This window comes from Numida meleagris, chromosome 2 (assembly GCF_002078875.1).
Source record: "Numida meleagris isolate 19003 breed g44 Domestic line chromosome 2, NumMel1.0, whole genome shotgun sequence".
NCBI lineage: Eukaryota > Metazoa > Chordata > Aves > Galliformes > Numididae > Numida > Numida meleagris.
The window spans coordinates 123465454-123491965 of record NC_034410.1 but is presented as its reverse complement, the minus strand read 5'-3'; the positions used below and the strand labels follow the sequence as shown (position 1 = coordinate 123491965).

General features: G+C 38.6%; 1 protein-coding gene across 1 annotated transcript in view; it reads right to left on the bottom strand.

Moving 5' to 3' along the window:
- The window catches only part of SLC26A7 (solute carrier family 26 member 7), an 82592-nt gene continuing 75028 nt past the window's right edge, over window positions 18949–26512 (bottom strand). The window contains exons 16-19 of the mRNA XM_021388733.1: window positions 23757–23857; window positions 21727–21781; window positions 21535–21638; window positions 18949–20254 (exon numbers count right to left, since the gene is read on the bottom strand). Of these exons, the coding sequence (XP_021244408.1) occupies window positions 20219–20254; window positions 21535–21638; window positions 21727–21781; window positions 23757–23857 (296 nt within the window). The 3' untranslated portion in view covers window positions 18949–20218. The remainder of the gene's footprint in view (window positions 20255–21534; window positions 21639–21726; window positions 21782–23756; window positions 23858–26512) is intronic.

Sequence of the window (26512 nt, the reverse complement as noted above, 5' to 3'; positions counted from 1 at the left end):
GTCAGTCTGACCCCCAAGTACAGATGGAAGCGCAAAAGGAGCAATCTGGGCTCAGTGCTTGACCGAACACTGGAGCATACAAGAAATGAGGTTCATGCAGGCTGCTTATGGAAGGAAACCATAGCGTGATACAAGCACGATGTAACAGAGGAACAACATGAGAACAAAACTAATTTCAGATCAATTCTGTGCTGAGCTTTGTATAGTTTTAGTCATGCACTTCTCCGTTTAATTAATCTGGAATTAATAGATACTAAAGCAAGGTTTTGCCCAGTTTAATTGTAGATTTAGGTCCCACTGTCTCTGCTGTTGACTGGAAAGGGTGAGCCTTGCTCCCCTCCTAAGGAAGATTTAAGTTCATTGGTGGCATTGCAGCAGAGTGGTGACAAAACTCGTTCAATCCCCAGCTAGGTCACTCCATGACTTTGACCAAAAGGGTGCTGAGCTCCCAGCGTGGCCCAGGAAGCCTCACACCCAACTGTGCAGAGTCCTGTGGATCTCATTGGGCGGCTGCATCATCACTTCTCGCTGTTGTGGCTGCTCTCAATCTGGCCCTAAATCTGCAGTCAGAAAAAAAAATAAAAGAAAAGCATGATTTATAACCAAGAAAGCGTTTTCTGACAGACTGGGCTAGAGGAGGGGAAGCAAAGCAGGCACCTATAAAACACTATTTCAATTTGTGTATCAAGACTTTTATTAGCAAAGCTGATGGCAAGCGGCACTCCGAGCTGATGAAGTTCACAATAAAAAAACCATAGAGACCATTCCCTGGCTTTTTAATTGTCCTTTCTAAATCACCCATGGTATGGATTTTGGAATTAAGTGGTTTAATAGCTGACTCAACCGAATGGTTTTGATGATGGTTTTATTCAAATGAGGAACAAGCTGTGCCTGCAGCGTGCAGCGGCTGGGGAGCAGCGGCGGCGGCCCTGGGGGCAGGCGCCAAGCGTGACGGGGGTCCGGGAAGTGTTGTGGCCCCACACAGAGCCCGCCTGGCTGCCAGGCCCCCGGCAGTACAGGATGTGGTGGGACCAGTGAGAGTCTCTGTAGTCACTAGGGCTTGGCTTTGCCTTTCCCCTGTGGATGAAAGGAGCTGGGTTTGCCGGGTGGCAGATTTCTGGGGAAGGCAGATGGCTGAGCCCCTAGCGAAGACCGGTAACATCCCTGCTGCTGTTGCTGTGAGCAAGGAGGAGGTGAAATATGCGTCGCCATGAGGCCCTGAAAAGCCAAGATCGCTCCTTCTCGTAGAACAAGGCAACAAAGATGGTTTTTAAAGCAGAAAGGAAGTCCTGTTTTCATCCTTCCTCGTATACTGCCTCCTCATTTTATGGTCCAATTTCAGTGTATCCATATAGTCCATTATAGCACGACTCAAAGGTGACAACACAATACTGCACTCACTGAGGTCAGTATCACAGGAGTGCCAGACAGACATGGATAACAAGATGTACGCCAAGAGAATGTTCGGTGAAAGTAGAAACACCAGTTTATGCACCCTATTCCTGTCCCTGTCCCTTCCTTCTGTCCTTGCAGCAGGAGCAGGAGGGATGCAACAGTTTGTCAAAAGGGTTGCCCCAAGACTTCATCTCCATCCTCAGCGTTTAACCAACAAGAAACCCTAGGTTGTTTTTAAGACTCCTATGGGGAGGGAGGGGCTGTCTTTCCTTAGATGCTCGCCAGAAATGGTCTGCCTCTAGAGAACCGGAACCTCTCACCTCTCCCAGTTACCTGCTGGGGAACATAAGCACAGACTTTAGCAGGACAGTGTTGCTGAGCACCCACAACACTGATCTACGTCTGGTTGACCATGCCATGACCTGCCATGCCCTGTATTTTACAAAAGATTGTTTGCAATCTTTTAAGAACACTTTATTCATATTCATATCTACATCTAGCTTTCTTTGAAAAATCAAAGAATTTGGAATCAACCAAATAAATATCTGAAAAGTCTTATATATTACTATTATTTCTCATTTTGTTTCTGTAAGGTTTCCAGCCCTCCATAATATGTAACAATCTGCAGGAAACAAATGTTTTTCCATAGCTGCTAAATCTCAGCAAATTAATTAAGGAAGTAAAAATGAAGACACTGCTATTGAAGTTATTACCCAATATGATTGTATCTTTTTGTTTGGATTAGACAGGCCTAAGTGAAACTAATCAACCAGGATATTTAGGATAGATTCAGTGGTTTGTGAGGATATACCAAGTCCTCGTGAACAAGACATAAAATAAATTGAAAAATGAAGTGAAACTGATGTTAGCATTCTTATCATTTTTCTGGAAGAGGAAACCCTCACTTACAGCTTTCAGCACAAAATGGTCACCATAGGAAACAAGTTTCTTCCTTCCTCTCTTTAAAGGAATATACTTTCACATACTTTCTGCATATGCTGAGAAAGGATGAATTAGCGGTGCATGTTTTTAAAGAGGAAATGGATCGCACCGGTAAGATTAGGCGGGACTCTGTCCCACACTTCCTCACCATTCCTGAGACATAAATGAGGTTCTCACAGCTCTGGGAGAGGGACACCAGAAACACTGCCACAAAACTCACAGACAAATGAATTCATAACCCAAAATGAAGACATGGATGACAACAGCAGGTGCATTCTGCATTCATAGAAACTCAGTGTGAATGTTGGATGAAACTCTGAGGACAAATGTATTCTTTATTATGCCTTATTAGCCAAATTGTTTCATTACTAGGAAACATTTACATTAAAAAATAAATTATTGTAGTAGTTATAAGTAGTTATAAGTAGTTATAAAACCATTGATTAAAAGGTATCTGATTTATATGGCATTTTTTAATGTAAAATCCATTCTGTGAAAGAACCATAAATTATTTTCTAAAATTTTCCTATGCTTCTGATCCCCAGAAGGGGCAATTATGATTTGAACTATTCAGAAATCTATTAGGTAACATTGCATGAAACCGCTGTCTCTCCTGTGCACTGACATCCATCAAACAAAATCATTTCAACATTATCAATCACCTGCTCAAAGAAATAATATGTTTATTGTGATAGTGCACAATCAATATCTTCTGCTTTGAAGATAAATCTTCTTTCAATTGTCAGACAGCAGGAGACTATTGCTCTATGAAAATATTCTGTTTCATTCAGATTATCTTTTAATTACAATTTATGATAATTTTATTAAGAGTGTAGTTGGGAAGACAATTTCTTTTGTAAAGCTGAAGCTAATTTACTCTGTGGTAGAAACGAAAGGAACACAAAGAAGATGTTTTGTCCTGCCCATAGCTTGAAGTACTTCCTCCTGCTTATGACTCCTCATACTACTGTTATCAATGATGCTTTTCACTGGCTACAGATAGATTCTGACCAGTGCTTACATCTCCCAACCAGATATCTTAAATATGGGTTTTCCACTCCAACCTAATTTTACTTCAGTCTAAAATTAAACGTATTAAAACCAAGAAAACCAAGAAATTGCTTCAGACAAGATATTTTGCAATTAATTTGGCTTATTTTGTGTTAAGCTAAGAATCCTTACTATTTCCAGTAGAAAATAAATATGGCTTGGAAATAAAAAGCCATTTTAATTTCAGTGACAGGCTTATCAGTATTTCTAGTTGCTCTTTAAAGAGTATTTTGGAAGAAATTTCCATTCCCTTCTTTTCTTACATGCTCTAAATAAATATTCTACTGACAATTGAAGTGCCACCCCTTGGACCGGTGAAATCCTACACAGCACAAACATTAATGACAAAAACTATTTCAACTTAGATAGAAAATTCAACAATTTGAATTTTCATCATTGTAGTTATTTCCCCGGCAAATATTTCCCAGCTAAAAACAGTAACTTCTCTGATTTCCATAGAAAATTTCCTTTGCTATTAAATGCTCTCTGTAGTATTACAGAGTAGAAATATTTTATGTAAGAGTTGTCTCAATTAAAATACAATTTTTTCTCCATAGTTCTTTCCTTCCTGGCAGAAAATCCATATAAGACTCACAAAATCAGAGGATTAGCACAATGAAATTGAAGTAATTTATACAAATGGAGACGTATAGAGATGCTACAGTTCTGAAAAATTACACCAAGAGAAAAACTTTGGATCAAGTATCTAAACTTAAACTGTCTTGGTAGTGAAATGGGGGTGATTCACAAAATTAGAATCATAGAATCACAGAATCACCAAGATTGGAAAAGACCTGCAAGATCCTCCACTCTAACCATATACCTACCACCAGTATTTCCCCACTAAACCATGTCCCTCAGTACAGCATCTAAACGTTTACTAACACCTCCAGGGACAGTGCCTCAACCACCTCTCTGGGTGGTTCATCATTCATCATTCCATTAGACAATTCACATAATATATCTCTAATTACATCCAAGATATAAATGGATATAAAGCTTATGGTACTCTGTTAGATTTCAAGACAGCTCTAATTGATTTCAGTGGGAATTGCATTTATGTTTTTAAGGGGAGATTTCAGCTGTTCCTATTAGAATGCAGAATTTCTACACATACTGTTACAAGAATCTGAAAGAGTGGTCAAGTTAAGTTTTTCTCAAGAGGCATGAGGATGCAACAGCTTACATGGAGTATATAACATTAATTTGAAGAGATGGGTATTGACATCAAGAAGGATTTCTCAGTGTAGGGATGCACTTTGGGTAGCAGCGCTCCACCAGAAGCTGATCTTGAGTTTGTGCTGGTTTCATTTCCAACGGATTTCTGAAAGAAATTACAAAGCCTGATGGGAGAGTTAATGCCTAGGAGTGCTGTATATTTTTATTTATTTGGGACAGTTCTGTAGGTTGCCTTGTCATGCCTTCATGCCCCTGTGCAAGGAACAGTAGTGCGTGTGTAATAATGAGCATCCTTAAGGGCCAAGGGCTTCCAGCCAGCCCTGCAGAGTTCTGTGCTGTCCAGCTGCACTGGAGGAGACTGCTTGTGACTGCTGGGCCTGCATCCCCTCAGCTCAGCATACTGCCCCAGATTTTTCTTCAGGGGAGAACCAGCAGCTCTGCGGAGGCATCTTTGGGTTAAATCACACAGCACTTTTTTGGCTTTGGCAGATTTGCCGCAGGTCCTGCACAACAGTGTGTGCATAGGGAAACGTAGGGGGAGTGTGCAGTAGTGTTCCATGTTTTCTTCTCAACAAAGGCCAAGTCAGTGGACACCAGGACACCAAGCAGAAGTTATTTCCTGCTTACGTGTTTTTCTCAGTGTAGTGTACAGTCAGAGGAACAACTCATATCTGTAAGTTCAGTGTCTACTGGACAGTAGCTGAGGCAAACACACCCTCTTTTACTTTCAGACTTGCCAAGTAACTTTATTTCATGTTATAGTCTTCTTCCAAGAAAATCCAGACAATGTCTTAGAAGGAAGATTGTCTGTCCCATTTCACCCTTGTGCCTTTAGTTGCTTGACTCTCTGTAGCTCGCTGCTGCCTCACAGGATCTTCTGTGGGCAGTGGAAGCATAGTTAAAAGCTCAGAGATTTATGGCTTCAATTGTTTAGCTCACTGGCAATAATGCACCATGACAGAAGAAACTGTTAGAACAGGCAGATATGATACCATTCTTTTATGAAAAACTGTAGTTTGAGATAAGAAAGGCAAAAGAAGTCTCTTGTGAATAGTATTATCCTCTGGAAATTATCCCAAAGAGATTTGCAGTTTCTTTATGGACTATGGCTAGAGTTCATTGATCCACAGACTATCATCCTGAATAGCAGATTAAAAACAGATGGCCATAGATCTGCTCATGGCTACAAATCTCTAAAGAAATGAGAGGTAGTACAGTGGTGACTGACCACAAGTGAAAGCCTGGAAATAATTTTTTCTTTTTTTTTTTTAAATTCCTTCTTTGATTCCTCTGTAGTTTTATACAATGTCCATTGTAGTTAGAACTCAAATAATATTATCGCAAAGGTTACCACCCCTAATGATCTTTCCCCAGAGGCAGACAGCTCTTTCACGGTCACATTCTACACTGAAGCAGGGAATCATCAATGCAGGGCAACTGAATTCTTGTCAGCAAGGAGCTGCTGGGCACCATTGCTTTCTGTGTTGCAGCAGCTCTGTCACGACAGGGGCAGGGCCAGGAGCAGTGGTGTCACACTCTACCAGTACAAAGGCAGCCCTAGTGGGTGCAGCTCCTTGGAGCACTGCAAACAGTGGGCAATCAGAGGATGGTACATCAGTAATAGCTTGACGCAGCAGTATGTACTGCAGTTGGTGCAGGCAGGGTGAGCAGAGAGAGCAGAATAGCCCTCCCCAGTACAGGAGAGATGCTGAGCAGTTGGAGCAGGTCCAGAGGAGGGCCGTGAAGATGTACCTCCCCTATGATGAAAGGTTGAGGGAGTTGGGCTTGTTCAGCTTGGAGATGAGAAGGCTCCAGGGAGACTTCACTGTGGCATTCCAGTGCTTAAAGGGAGCTCACAGGCAGGAGGGGACCAAATTTTACATGGTCTGTTAGTGATAGGATGAGGGGGAATGGCTTTAAACTAGAAGAGGGTATATTTATGTTATATGTTAAGAAGAAATTTTTTACTCAGAGGGTGATGAGGCTCTGGAACACGTTGCCCAGAGAAGCTGTGGGTGCCCCATCCCTGGAGGCATTCAAAGCCAGGTTGGATGGGGCCCTGAGCAGCCTGATCTGGTGGGTGGCAGCCCTGCCTGTGGCAGGGGAGTTGGAACTGGATGATCTTTAAGGTCCCTGCCAGCCCAAGCCATTGTATAATTCTATGATTCTATGAAGGTATGCAAAGTAGAGTGAAGTAGATAAAATTATACAAAATATCTTAAGGATATACTACAGAAGCTTTTATGTTGGGTCTTTGTTACGTTCTTGTGCTGGAGCAGCACACTGTTGGTGAAAAGAGACTTTGTATAAACTGACTTGAACTGATGATAGCACTTTGGCTTTAGTGGATCAGGTCAAGTGAAGATTAGGTGTAAATTATGTGTCCTCATAAAAGTGATAAGTATATACTGCAAGATAAGGCAGTACAGAGGATGAATCCCTAACTATTTTAACTGTCGTGTCAAAATCCTTGTTTTCATTTAACATATGCAAATTTGTTAATATAATATCAGTCCTTATGCGTATAAGTGCAACCTCACAGACCACGGTTTTCCATCCTCTCTTTTCATACTGTTTGGAACACAGGTTTTCCATTTATTATGCAGTTCTGCTACATTTTGAGTGATATTTTCTTTTTCCTCTTCTCTGCATTAACTGAAATGGTGAGCTGAAATTCCAAAATTTCCCATGAAATAAACATTCCTGAAAACGTTAGTACATTCTCATTGAAGTAACCTATTTCAGCGTTTTTTTTTAATTCCGACTTCAATATCATAGTTCTGAAAAGATAAACATTTTTCAACTTAAGATTGAAAAAATTATGAATTTCCATTTATTATGCTAGATATTGTTTTTGGATGTTATGCTGTATTAAAACATACATATAATTCAATAAACAAAGCATTTGAATAGGATAGTCAATTAATAAATAAGTCTTGATTTGACCTTTTTCCAAACACATTTTTTCAAAAACAATAAATTAAGTATCTTGAAAATAATGAAACTGTAAGCTCTTCTACAAAATTGTTTTCAGGCAGCACTACTCCTGTACAGCAAGTCACAAGCCTGGTTAGTTGGCAGCGTTCCCACAGAGTTCATTATTCAATCTCAGTTCAGCTTTTTGTAAAAGTTCTCAAACAAATAAAATGCAAGCAGTTTTTAGCAGGTATCTCCTTAATACTAAGGAAATCAATGATATGACTTACAGTTCTATAATAATGCATAAATTATATAATCAATATTATTGTTAAAATCATCACTGTAAATGGCTGAAGGAATCAAACTGCTTTGTTACTGTTCTTAGATCGAGAGTATTTTATTTTTCATTTATTCTTGAAAACAGTTTCCAAGTGCAGCTGCATGTACTTCAGACTCAGTATCAATGAAGAATAGTGTCTGTAAATACCTGTTCTTCAAATATTAGTAAGAATTAAATGCAAAAATTGACTATGAAAAATTGTTTAATGTATTGAAAGTCCATTAAATATGCTGTTACGTTGGCTAGGTTTCTTGTTTATTGTGGCTGAAAGATGAAAAATAAATGAAGAAATAGAATTTTCCCACTTCAGTTAATGTTCAGGAATCAGCATCAAAGTACTGGAAGGCACCAGCCCTTCACAAGCCCACCTTTGTTAGTGTATCCTGGAATGTGAAACAACTTGAAAACAAAACAACATAGAACTTCTGGTCAAGACAGCTCAGTCTTCTGAATTAAAATTTGGATCCTGTAAGCATCCAAAATATCAGATGCAGCTCAGAATTTCAGCTGAAGAGCCACTGTGGTTATTGCCTCCTATAAATTAAACTCATTTTTCCCCAGGACATTGTAATTTCATTTGCATCATTGTTATTCTCCACCAACATGGAAGGATATCTTTCTCATTTACAACAGACAGAATTGACAATTTGCTATCAGAATGTTTTCCATAGTGAAAATTACTTTGCAATTAACATGTAAGATTTATTAAAAGAATTCAAGCATGTTGAGCCCTTTAATTAATGATACAAAAAAAAAACAACCAACCAGAAAATCTAAAAAAAAAAATAAATATATATGTTCTGTTAGTGGTGAGCAAAAGCAATTTTATGTGCATGTTTCTTCTACTTGCCAAACCAATTTAATTTGTGGAAGAAGTTTTTCTTTGTATGTTTGTTCTTTTCATCAAAACAGTATCTTTTTCCCCCCAATCCATCCTAAAAGCGTGAAACTAAGATTTTCTTAGAATAAAACATAAGGATTAATTTCTTCTGACATACTTATCCTCTCTTTAACAATCTCTGTTTTACAGTGCTGCTGGGTGCTGTCAGAATTCACCTCCTAGCCATGGCAGAGAATATCTCAGGCTCATCAAAATTTTTGGGGAGGGGTTGTTCCATGAATCCAGCAGTTCTCCAGTGATATTTTTTGATAACCAATGATCGGATCTCTGTCATGTTGTTAAAGATTGATTCTCAGGAATGCTCTGCTGTTTCTGTCACTGCAAGGTCTGGCTCCTCTCAAATCCTGGATTGGAAACAGCCCCACTGTCATTATCCCAGAGGTAGCCCCTCAAAATCATTCTGAAAAATTCTGGCAATTCCAAAAATATTTTACCTCTGATAATGAATATACCTTGTTTTCACTTTTCTGTGGCTGGATTTTGATGTACGTTACACCAAAGGACTTCTAACAGTGAGGATCTTCAAGAGATGAATTAGTTTCAAGGTTAAAGCCATTGAGTAGTTAATTTTTTTGGAATAGAAAAGGAGATTAAGACTGCCTTTGCAGTAGACTACTGCTTAGCACATGTGCGTGTGAAAGTTACTACTTAGATGGCATTATGTCAAACTATAATAAACCATAGGCTCCTCCAAAATATGGAGAGGAGTATCTGAATATTTAGAAAATGATAGACTATTAAAAGTGAAATGCGTAGAGGATCAATTTTACTGGTCTAGTTCAGCAAGTTTATGCAAAAAAAAAAGTCAATGTTGATACATTCATCCTATAAAAATATGAATTCCCTTTTCATCCTCATGAACTAAGTTAAATCTACAAGCCTAAACAACGAGGTTAGATGCTGTCTGGACAGGGTTTGGAAATCGTAAATCATAGTCAATGGAGGAGGTTTTTACTCATTTGTACTTCCAGACTTAGGCTGGGCAGCACATGAGATTCCCATGTATGAGGTGGGATTCTGAATGCTCCCCCAAGCCTTCAGACCTTTCTGATACAGAGTCTGGCTCAGAGTATTGTTGGTCCAGTGGTTAAAAATCATGATGAACAACAACAACAACAAAATCATCCATAGCCTGCACTCAAATCCTGAGGTGTTTATTATATGAACAATGAATGGCTGTAATCAGACACCTGCTGTTAAAATTGCTGTTATGACCATATTTTTAAGTAAAGACACAATTTTTCTGTAATTTACAATGTCTTATCCTCTGGAAAGCCAGACAACTGTTCAGCCAAGAGTGTCAAGGAAAGTAAACTAGCAGTTCCTGTCTCCAGAGATCAGCTGATGACATGGATTATGCAGTGGTATGAAGAAGGAAATGAGGAAGCTGCATTAATTCTAGTGTTGTCAAATACTCATCATAGTGAAGGGTTAAAGAATGAATGCCTAATGAAAACAAGTGGAAAGATTGGAAAGGAATAATCATTCACAAGATAAGAATGAAGAAAATACTTGGGGTATGTGTATTTCTGTTTGCTATTGAAGACCTTACAGACTACTAAGTCTAGGGAGGAGTGAAATGTATTCAGACTACTGTATTTGTCTATAATACAGATGTAGACGCTTAGAATTACACCTACATTCAGGAAATTATTGGCAACTTAGTAGCCAGAGCCTGTAAGTCATAGATACACATGCAATGGGAATGACACGTTGGGAAATGTAAACTGTCTGAATACGGCTCTCATGTCATTTGATAGATTGCCCAAGGAGCCAGACAGCCTTTGCTTTTCTCACTAACTGGTCTCTTGAACTTAAACATCTGTTGGGCATGCAAGGACATTTCAAGCACTAGGATAGCTGATGGGAATATGTCTTGTTACTGTTAACCCCTTTGTGTGACCAGCTTTGAGGATAAGGATCTACACCGCAATATCTGTCAGGAAAACTGGTTCAAGTTAACCTGCTGCACTCTTTGCATGCAAAGATAGACGTGGCCAGGGATAATGAATTAATTCTCTCCAGAGCTAAGATGAAGGTTAGCAAATTAGAAGTTTGCACTGATATTTTTCCCCTTGCTGTGTTTTTATAGGAAGCAAGTTGGCTGCAGATCGTTCTGCAGTGACTGCTGAATTTGCTCTTGAGCAATTGTCTGTTTTGAGAGAGTGCAGAAGAACTCAACATAGTGAGTGCTTGCCTTTACTGCATTCCAAAAGAATTCAGATGGCATCATAAGTGAAATCAAATACATAAGAGAGACCACAAAAAATTTAAGGGACAGAAATATTTTCAATAGCGGAGCATTTTTTATATTTAAAAAAAATACTCTTCCCCTTTCATTTATCTTTAGGACTGTTTTGAAATATAGTGTGATTATTTTGTCCTTCCACCCTTCTACTGTCACAGTTTTTGTCTGGAACTGTTTTTCATCAGATAGGAATGTCTGTACAACACAAAAAGAAAACATTTTTGCTCTTTCAAAAGGAAAAAAAATTAATCCAAAGGTTTCATTGTAGAATGAGAAAGGGTCTGATGACATTTTCTAGCAGCCAGCAAATCATGCTGTCATGCATAGGGAAAAAGCCACTAAAATATCCCCATCTAAAATATCGCAAAATTATGTAGAGCTCAATCCTAGGAAGCCATCTGCCATGTGAAAGCTCCACTGATTTCTAAAGGCGTTCATTGCAGGCAGGCTTGCAGGACTGGACGCATAATTTGTCCCTTTTAGAAACTGTAGCTGTCGAAAAGAAGCTTTCATCAAAACACGTGAGTGGCAGAGGCAGCCTGACAAAACGGCCATGAATCTCAATGGGCAAAAAAACAACAAAACAACATACCCTCAAAAGGAGTTTTCATGCTGGCTGAAGAAGTGTCACAGCTACAGGTGTGGAAATGAGCTATTTGTGAAAGGATATGGCAGGATGGCAGGATATCCTGCCATGTGTATGCATGGAAATCTGGCTGCTCTCTGGGAGATTTCTGTTCAGAAAGTGTGTAGATAAGGTTCCTCCTCTGTAATTGCCCTTTTCTGAATTATAAGTCCTTAAAACAAAAGTTTAATAACGCCAGCCCCCATGGAGGAATTTTTTGTACTACAGATATATAGACTGAGATGTGCACAGGAGCATTAAATATTTTGGCATTTCTTGTCATTTTAGTAGCAAATACATGTTGACGATGGCTTATTGTGTCCTGACTTGGGACAGAAAGGTCTTCTAGCAACCTCTTAGGTCCTCCCTCACAGTTCTGCGTTTCTGGAAGCACTGAACTTAGATGTGGAGGAAACAATCTGCAGAGAGGCAGAAGGGGATTTGTTTTACAAATTGCAGCCTGATGAGCTCGGCAACAGCATTAAATACCCATGGAGAGTTACTATAATACAAATACTAAATGAAAAATCTCTTATGGCAACAGTGAAAGTAAAGCCTTTGATATATATATAAAGTAGACAAAATTCTATTAATTTTCAGCTTGGGACAGACGGTATATTTGAATTTACAGACATGCCAAATGGCAATTTTGGCTTCCAGTCTTTGAGATGTGGCTGATCTATTATGGGTGATAACAGCATATGCTACTTTCTGAGTCAGTTTCTGTTATGTCATGCGAAGCACCACAGCTAGTAATGGGAGGCATTTTTACAGTAGCTAAGTTTCAAAGTGAGGTTCATAATATAGCAAATAGTGGGGCTACAAAGGTAGACCCAATACTTGAGATGGATGTCAAATTAAACAGTAAATAAATCAATGAAAGCAAATCTCACTTGACAAATCAACATGGCATGTAGTTTGTTCAGATTGTTTTTTCTCGATGTCAGAGAGTTGTGTTGTGTCTTGACAATGTCCTTTAGCCTGGGAGAATAAAAGAAGACGTTTGGCCTTTGTGGGTCTGTATCCGAACTTGTATGTCCTGGGGAGGTACAGGGCTGCTTGAGACGCTGCCGAGCAGCAGTGAGCAGGCGAGGAACAGCAGCGTCTGAGTGCAATTTGATGGAGCAGATGTTGCATCCCGGCACTGCTCATCTTCCTCAAGGCTTTGTCTGGTGTCATCCCTTTCCTAAATGAGTTTTCATCATGAATTTATTTGTTAATTGACACATAAAAATCCATGTTAAGATAGCATTAAGGGCCTATCTTGAATTTATGTTGCTGAGAAATTGCAGAAAATAAAAAGCCTGAGCTTGACTGCCACCAAAACTTATCTTCTTTCCACTTATCTCCTCCCAGGATAGTTTTTATATTTAACATTAAGGCACTACTGCAAAGACCAGATCCCAGGAACTTCACCTTAAATTATCACATCTCTGGGCACCACTGAGAAGAGCCTAGCTCCATCTTCTCTACTCCACTCATCAGGCATATATATATACATGGATAAGATTCCCCTAAGCCTTGTTTTCTCCAGACTGAACAGCCCCAGCTCCATCAGACTCTTATGTACTAATGGAGTTTGACGGACTCCCGTATCTCTTGCACTGGAAAGCCCAGACCTGGATACAGTACTTTTGGGACAGATTTTGGTGGTCTGTCATCAAACAGTTTAAGCTCTCAGCCCAGGTGGGCAGGATGTTACCTTTATCCCTGAGGACCGGGGAGAATGTAGGTTTCGTCGCTATCCAAACCTACATGGATGTCTCTATCCTGACAAATAAGGCTGTAAGACCTCTGGATAAACTGTGTTTCCTCTATGTTAAATGAGTTACTGCTGTCCTCTGCATCATGAGTGGACCTGCCCAGGTGGGCTAAAGTCATCTCTCTGCTGCACCCTGTTGTTGTGCTCCCTGCTTGGTAGCACACATCAAGGCAGAGGGTGCCAGCTCCACACAAACACTGTGAACACTGATTGTGGCTAACTGCTGACTGGCCCTGACTGACTGCCTAGAACTGTTATCCTAGCTTTGAATTAATCATATTACTGAAAATATTTCTCCTTTACCTTTCTCTCCTTTTGTCAACACACTTCTAATTCTATCCAAAGTTTTCTTGGAAACATGCCATGAACTGCACTTGCCACCACCCCTGCTGGTTCCTGATGAAGTACCTGAGTAGCGACACTATGGAGAAATGATTGAAGTGCTTTGAGCAGTGTTCGCAATGTCCACAATACGGAGGTGGTAATGCTCAGGATACACCTGTTCCTCCTTATGGACCACCTGTCTCTCTGAAAACGTGTAGTCTGTGAGGTTGGAAAGAAGCAGATGTGAGCTTGCTCATACATGTACTTAATGCTGTTATGGGTGAAACACCTTTAAATGCTGCAATTTTTCCAAAAAAGAAATCTTACTCTAGGAAAAAAAAAAAAAACAAACCACAACAAGACACCACACCAACAACTTCTTTTATTGCTGAAAAGAAATTAAAGGGTTTTTAAAACTCCATTAGCAGGATCTATGGCAGTGTGGGGGAACTATCCCTCTGTGATGCAAGTGGCATCTCTGCAGAAAATAAACTTTCCTACTGATCTGACAATAGCAAATGGTTCAAGTTTTTATCATCTACCTCTCCTTCACCCAGTATCCCTATACAGCCTGACATCCCAGCTGCCCCACATGCTCTTCAGCCTTTTCACTCATGCACAATATCACATGCTCCCATTCCCTTGATATTTCTTCTCCCATCTGGTCTCTTACCATACTCCGCTGCCTTCTCCTAATCCCAAGTCCTCCACAGTCCCACAGTCCAGCAGCATCTCAGCCTGGTCTCTGGCTTTGCATCTGTGCTGCTGCACTTGTGCTGCAGTTACTGTTGCACCCAAAAACATTTGGGCTACTCAAGCTGCAGAGGAGACTGTAGGAAAGAGGACAAAAGAAGGAGGAACAAGCAAAGCCTGCAATCTCTGCAGTGTCATGGGTCCTCTAAAAGTCACCATCTCCATTTCATGGGATTAGGAATTGAAGACATTAGGCATACTGGAGATGTATGAAGTGGAGGTAACAACAGACTCAGGCCAGAAATGAACCTGAAATATGATTGCAAGATTTAAACACAGATTTACTGCTGAAAATAAAATGAAAATGCAGATTGCAAATGTAATATTCTGAAACCTGTTTCAAATCCGGAAATGTTGCAAGATCAAAAAAAAGAGATTTATTTTTTTCTCTTATCAGTTAGGACTGTTCTCATTCTATCAAAACATGTCTTCTTTTATGGAGGTTCTCTAAATTAAGAAGTTGGCTATAGGAATCAAGATAAAACAGAATGAAATTCCAAAATTTAAAAGGAGTTACAGACAGAGTAAAGAGAAAAAGGAACCTGAAAGAAAATGCAAAGAATGTCTGAAATTATTAGATCGTACTTCAGTACTATACTGGAGTATGTACTGACAAGTCCAGTACTGTGACTACTAAATTTTACTGGACAGGAAATGTCATTATGTTATTTCAAAATATATTAGAAGAGGCCTTTAGTAAAAGATATGTAGTACTGCAGGTCGACAGAAGCAGAACGAAAAATCAGCTGAAGACATTACAGCTAATTACTGTAGTGACCACTGATGCTCCAGGTGAGATGGACCCTAAGGCAAGCATGATGTTCTACATCTGATATGTGATGTATGCAGACAGCCCTCCTCAAAACTATGGGATTAATAAAACATTGTACTTCTTCCTTTATCATAGAGATGATGCAGGATGCCCAGCAGTTTACAGATTGAATAGGCTGCTCGAGGAACAAGTCTGTATGAAAGCCTGTGCTTGTGGAAGACAAAATCAGCAAGAAGACAAGTGATAGCAAGAGGAGGTGTGTGAAGTTCTCCAGTGTGGAGCTGTACGACTGCTGCTTGGGTAATATTGCTTCCCATTTCTGAACACTCTGTCTTTAGACTATCACAGATGAACTGCTGCTATAATTACTATAGCCTGTTCAGGCTTCAACTGTTTGAGAAAGCAAGTCAAGTCCCAAGCAGTCATGAGTTTGATTTAAAGATCATTCTCTAAGATTATAAAACGAGGCTACCACATCACACACACAAAAGAAAAATGCAACTCTGTGATGGAACAAAAGCAAAAAAAGTGCAAAAACTATGATCGCCAAAATCTCACAACTGTTCGCAACAGTTAAGGATCAAACTCTTTCTGAAATGGAATATAAGACTATGCACAATTATTGAGAGACCGTGGGATTTAGGTGAATGTATAAGGTGCAGCTTAATTCAGCACTGGGGAGTTTTATGGAATTCTTAAATTGCGGTTGCATTTTTAAAGCACAATGGGGATACAAAGCATTTACAATCAGCCCATGCAGCAGTATGATCCACTCCCTCAGTTCTTCTCAGTCTTTAATCGCCTGAAGGTTCAGAGCACGAAAGGGCCTTTTTACTATTGGAAAGCACATTGGGAAAAAATTACAGACATCCATTTCTCTGCTTCTGAATGTCATGCTTTCCAGTAGTGTCATGGAGCCAGAGGATTCCTCTTATGGGAGGAGTTGCTCCCCAGGCAACCTTTCAAGTCCCTGGTGAGAGATGACCTTGAACTTCAACACCAGTTCTGGGAACAAAAAGACTGGTGCTACTCAGCCATCTCACTCCAGAGTGGTTGCCTCACCATTTTGTGGGTGCCATTGGGTAGCATAGCTCTAGAAAATAGCCTTTATCATTAAGAATATTTAGCTCTATACCAACTATGAATTTGTGGCACTGACAGTCATTTATACTTTGCAAGCCAATATAAAGTCAAAAATGTGGATGATGCATTAATTTTGGTAGAGGTGAATGCTTTCATAAATTACTAGGCATGAAAAATTAAGCTGCTACTTTTGAGGCTAAATTTATAAGGTAATGTCAATCTCTTTTTCATTAATGCCATCACAGTTATTAGGGACGTGAAAGGAATTACCCATAATTTCCTCAATACTGGGGTAAGCCACGGACTTTATATAAGATATACCATCAGTGTGCACCATCTGTAGATGCAAAAGACATTCAAATGACTGTATATGCATAGTGGAAATATTGGGAAAATTAGTCCGAGATTTCTGTACCTCTCGTGGAGGTAAGAATGTCTGTTAGATACAATACTACCCTAAGAAATGTGAGGAAGCCAAACTTCTGAATATAATGTAACTTCTTTCGTTCTGAAGATCTAATACATTTAATACATTTTGAGTCTCAAGAAAACAATGTATCTCATTACAGATGGGTTAGTAAAAAATGCGGTTAAAAAAAAAGCTGCTAAGTATTGTAATAATGAGGACAGTTTCCTCCTTCCCCATGTGAATTGTCTCATATTGCAATTTATTTCCATACAAATTTATTGTTGTGTATGCTAATACTCAACACTGAAACATGACAAAAATAATCAAACGCATTGTAAAACATATGGAAACATGCAGATTATGTGATCTTTACTGAAAATCCATCTTCATGATGAAAGCACCATTTAGCATCCACTCTGGAAGTGTACTCGTTCATTTATTTATGAGATGCTACTTTCTGTAGACAAAGAAAATCTCTTCCAAAAATAGGAGTGCCATATTTTCAAGGCATACTGTGTATTTTATTTTTGTAACGAGTAAATGTCAAACAGTATTCACACACAGTATTGACGCATTAATGTTTTCATTCAACAGTGAAGATACCTTTCCTCGTTACATTATATATTTATGGCACACAGAGCTGTCAAATAAATTATGTCAAAGCAGCTAAAATCAGACCTTGTGACACTTGAATCATAGAATCGGGGCAAATAACCTTTAAAAAGAAAGACATATGATGAGAATTAGAAACATTTAATTTGCATAAATGTAATGTTAACAGTCTTTTCCTTATTACATATTTTATGCCTAATTTGTAATTGTCACTATGTTCATTTCTTTACATCAGTTTGCACTCAATTTTTTTTCCTCCTTGATTGCTTTGTTTTGGAACGTGTGAAACACAAATTCTGCAGGAAGCATATGATCAGATCTCCATTTTAACATATTCTGATTAATACATCTTAAATTTTGAGGGAAAACTCTTCATTCACTTAACGTAATATCTAACACAAAATTAATTCCTGAAAATAGCGGAATATTCCTAAAGACATAAGCAAATAAAATCAATGCAAGTACTGAGCATCTCTTGAAAATAATATTATCTGAATGTTTTCCTATAAAGTGCAGAATATACCAAAATGTACAGGGATTTTCATAATGTAGATGATTCATATCCTTTGAATTAAGGAATATATAATCTGAGCATTCAGTACACATACAGGAAGCAGAACGAATAGCTAGACTTTCAGAACTGCTTACTGCCCAGAGCCTCTGTTGGCTTCATTAGGTGAAACCATGCAGAACAGCACATTAGGAGAGGAGGCACTTCCTCAAGCCTCTCAAACCTTCAAAACCAACAGGAACCAAGGGAACTCAGCACTTCTCAGGACCAGGCTCTTGTAACGCTGCTCGGTCTTAGGCATGCAAGCACAATTAATAAAACTCTGCACTCCTCTGAAATGTCCCTATGGTTATGCAGGTAAATAAGGCCGGAATGTAGAAAGATGAATGTCTGTCTCAAGAGAGCAGAATAACAAAACCCCCTTATTCTTACTGGGTATAACTCATCTTAGTTTTGAGAGTGATACTTTAATGCTAACTGCTTTGTGCAGTCTCTTTGCTGCAGGGTGTGTTTGGCTCACTTGCCCTCCCGACTCAGAAGAACAAACATGGTGTAGCTAATGGGAGGTTTGGGATACACTCCTACCTATCTACAGTCTAATATTTCCTGATGAGCTTGAGGGAAGCCAGTGGACAGTCTATACAGAAAAGTGTTGAAATTGTTACTGAACTCCATATCAGCTTGAAATTGATACTAAAATCGAAAACTAAAATGTTTTGGGTGCTTCCTTGAATCTTCACAACATCTTCAGTTGATAGAGCAAGTGGAATATAATGAGGAATATACAGGAATATAATGAGTATCCCAAAACCTAATGCTGAAAGACAAGGAAATTGAGGGTTATAAGGTAAGAAATGTATTTCATTATTGATTATACCCAGAGAGACAGTCAAGCAGTAATCACAGCATAAAGACAATGTAAATTGCAGTCTTACACTGATTTAACACATTTTTAAACAGTATTATGCTACAAGAAGGTCTTTGACCTAATGAGAAATAAATGCCTGTCTCAAAACATCCACTTAGATGTAGAAAAGTTATTCCTATTGAACACTGGGGACAGTGGAAACCATTTTGGTTAGCACAACAGAATTTTTAATTTGATGCAGAGTTGCCACAGATTTCATTACAATCACGGATTGCCATTACAAATAATTTTAACAGCACCTTTATTACTCCATTAACAAGATTATTCAGAACAAAACTGAAGGTCTCATGGGTAGGTGTTATCTTTTCTAAAAACCATGTTTTAACAATTTTCTTAACCAACATATCTGTAAATTTTCAGAAAACACATATAGCTATCAAAAAATAAATACTGAACTTAATAGAAAAGATAACTTTTATTCATTTACTCAGCTTGCGGTTGGAGAGTTCTCCATTCAGCTATGACATACAACTGATTCTTCCACAATGAAAGTACAATGTAAATAGTGTCTAAAGTGTTCATAAATTACTAAGATTGTCTGATGAATTTAATAATCAAATGTTATAGCCTGTTATAACCTGTCAAAGTCATTTGCAATCAACTGCAGCATCTGACATGAATGCACTTTGGATAATGAATAAAACTTACTTCTCACATAATCAAATTTCAGCATTGACTGATTCACAGCTCAAGCTAGAAATGCAGACTACTCTGTGCTGAAAACAAGAAAAAGTTTTGGAAAAATATTACCAAATTTTCCTCTTCAGTCTAAGCTAAGGAATACCTGTGGCATTGAAAATATAGCAAAAAAAATTACTCATGACATCTACTAGAGACAATCCAACCAACATACATCTGCCTTCTTTCAATACATAGTGCTCCCACTGACCTTGGCAGGCATAAAAAAGCCTACAATAACCAAGTATGGAAAATGCAAGATATGTTAGCTGTGTTCTGATGTTATTATAAATGACTATCTTGAACAACGAAAAGGTAAATAACACCATCAGAAACAAAGTATGCTTTGGTATATTGTTTCCCCAAATATAATGTATTGATTATAACACAGTGCTTTTAAGAATTCCTAATGTCTCGTTATTCCATGCACAAAGCTACAGATGCATATTAAAACTAATTTTACAATAGAAGATATCTAAAAGAATATATCTCACTGTTAAACACAGTCAGTACTCCACATCTGCTTTCTAATAATTTGTCTCTAAATGTGTATAAAAATAGTATAAAAACCACTGTAGAAAAACTATAGGAACAATCTCTGAGTGATGGCAGCTGAAAGATCTTTGATCTGAATAGCAGATCTGTCATTACTGAGCGTACTAAAGATATATGGCATATAAAATAACATCTATGATATCTCCTGGGGAAAAAAAAGCTAAGGAGAATCTATGGTGTAGTTCATTCTGAAGTTGAGCTGGTGAAACTATCCACATTGGATGGGTTGGCATCACACTTCACTCTGTTCACTGAACTTGCTGTATTTCTAAATTGTGAGAAACAGAAAAAAATTATTACCATGTTTTCTTAGTAAAAAAAATGCATGTAAAAATAGCAGATGTAACAGTGCTAGCTTGAAATTGCAACCATTAGGAAGACTTATAAATCAAAAAGTTTTTTATGATGAGGATGAATGGCATAAAGCAACAAAATCACCTTATCTGGAAAAATCAATGGAAAGTGGTTTTGTCCATGGTCAACTCTGATTTTGTTAGTAAAATGTGCCAGATCACAGTAAAGGGGAGAAAAGTGAAAACAAACCGCAGAGCGTGATTAGTTTAATGTCTCTTGAAGAGGGCTCTGAGTGGAGCTCTACTCTTATTTGGAATCATAAACACAACCACAGGAAAGCACACTGCTTATAACGCACACTCAGTTACACTGGGATTACAATCATAGAATCACCAAGGTTGGAAGTCATTCAGTTCAATACTCCACCTATCAACATATTTCCCACTAAACATTACAATGGAAAAGACTCATATGGTTTATGAGTCTTTGAGCAGGTTTATAGTCGTTTAGCAAGGAATGCAACAATTACTATTGAGCAAATATATATGAGTAAATGCACTTTCAAGCCTCAAGCCTCAATTTCGAAGACAGCCTTTCTTCTTGCTTCTCCCTCAGGCTCTCCCTTCCACCGCATACAGTTCCCCTCTCCTCTTCTCACTGGTAAGCCAGCACAGCGCTCTGCACTGCAGGGCAGACACAAGTTTATTAGCTCCAAACAAATCTGCCAAAGATCCAAAAGTGTTTTGGTGAGTCCAGCACTGTATCCTTTTTCAGTTTATCTTGGTTCTCTGTTACTTAGCACATGTGCACCTCAGGGCCGTGTTACTGTGCTAACAGAGGTGTGCTGCTTTAAGCAACACAGGCTGAGGAACAGAGCGTTGCTTTGCAATGCATGATAGAATACAAGATAATTTGCCTCACCAAGAGGCTGTGTTAGTTATCCTGGAATGTCACTGTGCTTTCCAATGGAGCATGCACCCAGATTAATGAACAGAACAACACACCTCTGTATCTGGCACAGAAGATGGAGAAGTTACTGCAAAAGGAGAAAAGGGGACAGGAAGAGAGTGCAAGCAGGAAAAACGTGGTAAATGCCATCCAGAGATTGAGGACTGGCTGCAGAGAATACAGATAAAACATTTCTGCACAACAGGTTCACTGAATATGTGACATTTCCCCAGCTTCCCCTTTATCAAAGCACAGTGAGCACCCAAGGAGCCCCCAGACCTCCCCTACCCCTGCTGTAAGCCTCACCCTGTGAATCTGACTGGCATTGACTGCAGAAGAAATAGACTCAAAGAAGATGGGGTTTTCAGATTCGAGATTTCCACCATACTGCATTGCTTTAATCAAGGAAGCTGTAACAAAACAAACGCATGAGCACTGATAAAGTAGGGAGGATATATAAATGTCATGTTAAAAGTTTTGCTGTAAGTTGATACTTGCCTTTGCAGCACGCGAGCAACACTTCAATGTGTCTATTTTTACAATCCATGTAAATCTGTACATGTGAAAATGTGAAAAAAAAGAAGGGTTTAAAATACCAACACCATACACAACAAAAACATAATCAAATGAGCAGAGCATGAAGTGCTGCAGTTCAGGCTATACTGACAACAGCCACCAGAGAGAGCCCCTCCATAAACGAACAGCACTGAACCATGCTGAGCAGGAGAGCATCAAAATCTGATTAATAATGTACCATTTAAAATTACATTTTTAAGATTTTTTTTCCCAGTATGCCTTTTTTGCAGGTTTTCCCATCTCTTCTCCATAAGCTTACTTACCAGCCCACAAAGACAAGAACTGGATCTAGGAAAATTTGCAACTTATAGACTCATATACTCATAGAATCCTTAGAGTTGGAAAGGACTTTTAAAGGTCATCTAGTCCAACTTCCAGCAGTCTATCAGATAAGGACCATAGCTAGCACGCCACATTCTGCAGCAGGTTGTTCTTTATTCTGTCTTTGAAAATGTGCTATTTCACAGAGACTAGGTATTCAGAAAACTAGAAAGTAACAAAAAGTGAAAATAACTCTAGAAGGAGGGTAGGGCATTTTTTGGCAGATGAAGAAGCATTCAAAGCAGTCCCTGTTGCAAAAAAAAAATGCTTAACTAACCCATGTAAAGTGGAACAATTCTAAGAGAAGTGATTCAGTGAGAACATTGGTATAACCTATTTTTAAAAGGACCCAGAAGACTGTTCCACACTAAAAATCCCTCTGACTTCAGCAGCAGTGATGATATTCTGGGAAGGAGTGTAACATGTTGAGCGTGTTTCTCCTACAAGTAACTCAGTTTTGTCATTAAGCCACCTCCATCTATGCCATAGCCCAGGGTGGATTTGTGTCCCACAGATTTGTCTAATGCCTCTTTGATTTAATTTGCAGTTCTGAGGCCTCATAGGTCTTTTGCAAATCAGTTGAAAAACTACTTATTTTTTTATCTACTAATTTTATTGAATGCTCTTTATTTTGAGGGGAGAAGTAATAAAGAGTAACTCTCACCACCTTATTTATTTACACCAGTTTTCATTTTGACTACGTCCCCACATATATACGTATTTTTAAATTAAAACTTTTTTTTTAGCACTTTTTTTTTTTTTTTAACAATTAAGCACTTCAGCAAACTGAGAAAACACTTAGGATAAGAAAAGGCCTGGGATGAAACCCAACTTCAAATCCAGTCTTCTGTCTTACACAGAAAAATTACCTGAACCAAACCTTGTACACCCAATTAAATCTGTACCCGCTGCAAATCTATTAAATGCCAAACCCAATGGAAACATAGGAAGTAGCTTTCAAACATATTTTTTCATTTGCTGTATAGAGCTGATCATTATCTCGTTAAGCACTGAAACAGGCTCCCCAGGGAGATGGTTGAGTCACCATCCCTGAATGTGTTTAAAAACCGTTTGGATGTGGTGCTCAGCGACATGATTTAGTGGTGGGTTGTTAGGGTAGTATGGTTAGGTTGTGGGTGGACTTGATGATCTTGAAGGTCTTTTCCAACCTGAGCAATTCTATGATTCTATGAATCTATGATTTTGTTGTTGCTGTTCTTGGTCTTCTGGGAGCTTCATGGAGCTTCTGCCATGCCTGAGGAACCCAGCCTGCTAGGTATGTAACCCACAGAAGACAACATGGAGATCATTGAGACCCCTGGCTTAGCAGAAAGGAGGACACACAGATAAATTCACAGAAATAAAAACTGAAATTTTAAAGCTGATGGGGTGACATGACATAAATCAGCGTTAAAATTTTAAAAAGAGTGTTTTCAGAAATGCATCTCTATTAAATATAAATTATTTGTATATAATTTCATACAATCAGAGTTGAGTACCAAATCTCTGGTCATCTCTTCCACGAGTAACCCCCTTTATCCACTGTGAGTGATATGACTAGTAACTGACTTGAATAACTTGTGTGTATTTATATATTTTAATGTACAGAATGTATCTGGTGTTCCTAATACCTGAAGCAACATGGAGACTCCAGTGTAGTCAAAGAAATTCAGTCCACTGCAGTCCAATATCAAAATGCGTCGCTCACTCTGACATGGCTGCAGCGACTCACCTGCGCATTTGATAGAGGAGAAAAATTTTAATTACCAGGCATTAGTCAAGAAATGTGTATAAGAATAATGATAGTTCAACAAAATGAGCCCAAAATATCATAGTAAAATTTGTCTATTGTGTACTGGGATATGCATTAAGCAAATGGCACAATTTAAAAGCACAAATGAAGTACCATCAGAGCAACGGGATGAGGTGATGACAGGCAGAATACATTATTAGTGAGATGTATTAGACAGAAACAGTCTCTCAAGGACAAAAAAAGAAGTTCATCTTCACATTAAATTTCTAAATGAGCCTAGCTTGTTTGGGAAAGTTCACATGGGATTCACAGAGCAAATGTCTCTCACAGATTCTGATATGGCATTCATTTCTGTAGTACCTAAATGCTTTCTTCCGCTTTAACTAATATTCTCCTATAAAGAAGAAAAGTCTGTAAAGTGGAGTGTTTCATTTTCCCTGTTTTTTGTCTGCTTATTTTCCACATATATACACCATCACATATTGATGCTAGAGAAAAAAAATGTAAAATTTGTGAAGGTCTTAGATTTATTCTTCAGCCCCTGGCCAATTTGTGCTTAATCTAAGCGCACACTATAGTAAGTGTATCCTGAGCTAGCACATAGATGATTCCTGGCTTCCATAAAAGGAAGACGAGAAAATAACGTACATTTTTATTTACACTGCTCTGTGGACAAATAACAGCTTTAATATCAGTTATCATAAAACATAAAACTCAAAAAGGGAGAGTTATTTTGAAAGCAAAGATAGGTTAATAGAGATAGTTTTGACACAGCAGAGGAAAAGACTTTAAAATCTTGAAGGGGTGTAGAATTTCCCTATCATGCAGATTTATAATGGTGTTGATTCCCTTCTGACAGGAGTCTGAGAGTCAGAGCCTTTTGGATTTGCACCTCCAGAGATTTGCAGTCCAATGTACATGAATAAATGCATTGCAAACATAAATAAGGAATTTCAAAGGAAACCTGCAGCCTAGCACTACTGTAGTGGAAACCCAGGAAGGATTTATGAGGTCTGCCGCGCTGCTCACTGTCGTCTTTTCTATACACCTCCTTTGTCTCCAAAACAGAAGAACTTTCTATCTCTGCTACTTATTCTCTCCACAAAGCACATACACAATTATATCTGCATGGTTCCAAAAGTTTTACTTAAAAAAATGTCCTGGGGTTGATTTTCCCTTTTTGGTTGTTACATTGCTTACGTAAAAGTTAATGTTTGACAGTTCAAGAATAGATTTTGAATAAATGTAACTGCACATTACTTACTTCAGAATAGCGGAAAAAATAATAAATAGGAAAGAAGGAAATAAATAGGAAAGGACAGAAGGATAACAATACCAATTGCTTCAGCCTGGAAATGCTGCATCCCAGCACAGAGGTCACCTTACACATGAACTGTGCTTAGCTGATGTTAGGCTGGCACAATATGAAAAACTTCTGGTATTATTATACTCAGAAATCTTTTCTCTGACAAACCTTGTGAAGGTCAAGCCATGCTCACTCACACTGTACAAATGCATATACAGAGGCAATGCTGGACTGGATCTCACACGACTCTCCCACCAGGTGTCATCCTGCATTTCAGTGGAAGGAGTGTAGGTACAAACCTATGGGTTCTCTGAACAACTGGGCAAAGGCAGCGGAAGCTATTTAACATAGTGCCGATATAGACAATGTCAAATCAGTATTCCATAGAGGCAGAAGGGAAAGATTTGGACAAAGCTGCCACGTTTTCCAGGACAACTCTGTACGAACAAGGATTATGTCTTCCTTTTCCCCTCCTTCCTAAAAATTTAAGCCCCTTGTTTTATTATCCTTTGCCAGGGATTTCTCTTTTTTTCTCTCCAGTTTTTGTTTTAAGTTTCCATGAAGAGTCACCCTACTCTGCTCAGTACAAGGTACAATAATTAAGTCCTCAAGGAAACCAGAAATGAGGTCTTGTGCTGTGTGCGATTTCTGTAACAGAAGAAACCAACTTAACCAAATGAAGATTGAAATGCATACAGACAAGATCTTCCAAAAGACTTTTCACAAATACAATGCTGATCACTCATTTACTATTTTACAGTACAGCACTGTATAGTCCTCAAGAGCCATCATCATTATGTTGCTGTGTGTTGCAGAAAGCATTCTATTACACCCAAGTAAAGTAAACACTGCAATATCATAAAAATGTCATGAGCCTAGTTAATAAGTGTGAACTGTCAGAAAACAGCCCCCAGATCAGATTCCCTACTGTGGTCTCACTGTTTGTAAGTGTTTTAAATAAACACGGAATTTGAATTCCCTCCACAATGAAGTCATCAATATAAAGTATCTTCTGCAAAAGGTTGTTGCAGCTATCCCATGGGAACGTGTGTGCTCTGGTTTGATTTAAGCCCAATAAATTGTGGGATGAGTAGAATCATCCAGCATAATCCCTAATTGAAAGCAAACTGTGTTATACTGTACTGTATTGGTGGCCATAGTGTCACTGATTATTCAGCTGACATTTACGGAGTTCTTCAGTGCCTTAAAAGACCACAAAGATTTCTAATCTCATCCTATTTTTAGTTTTGCATACTAATGTTCAAGTCCTACCATGAACTAAAAACAACTCAGGAGCAGAGTTTAACAAAGTTGTTTATTAGGCCTTT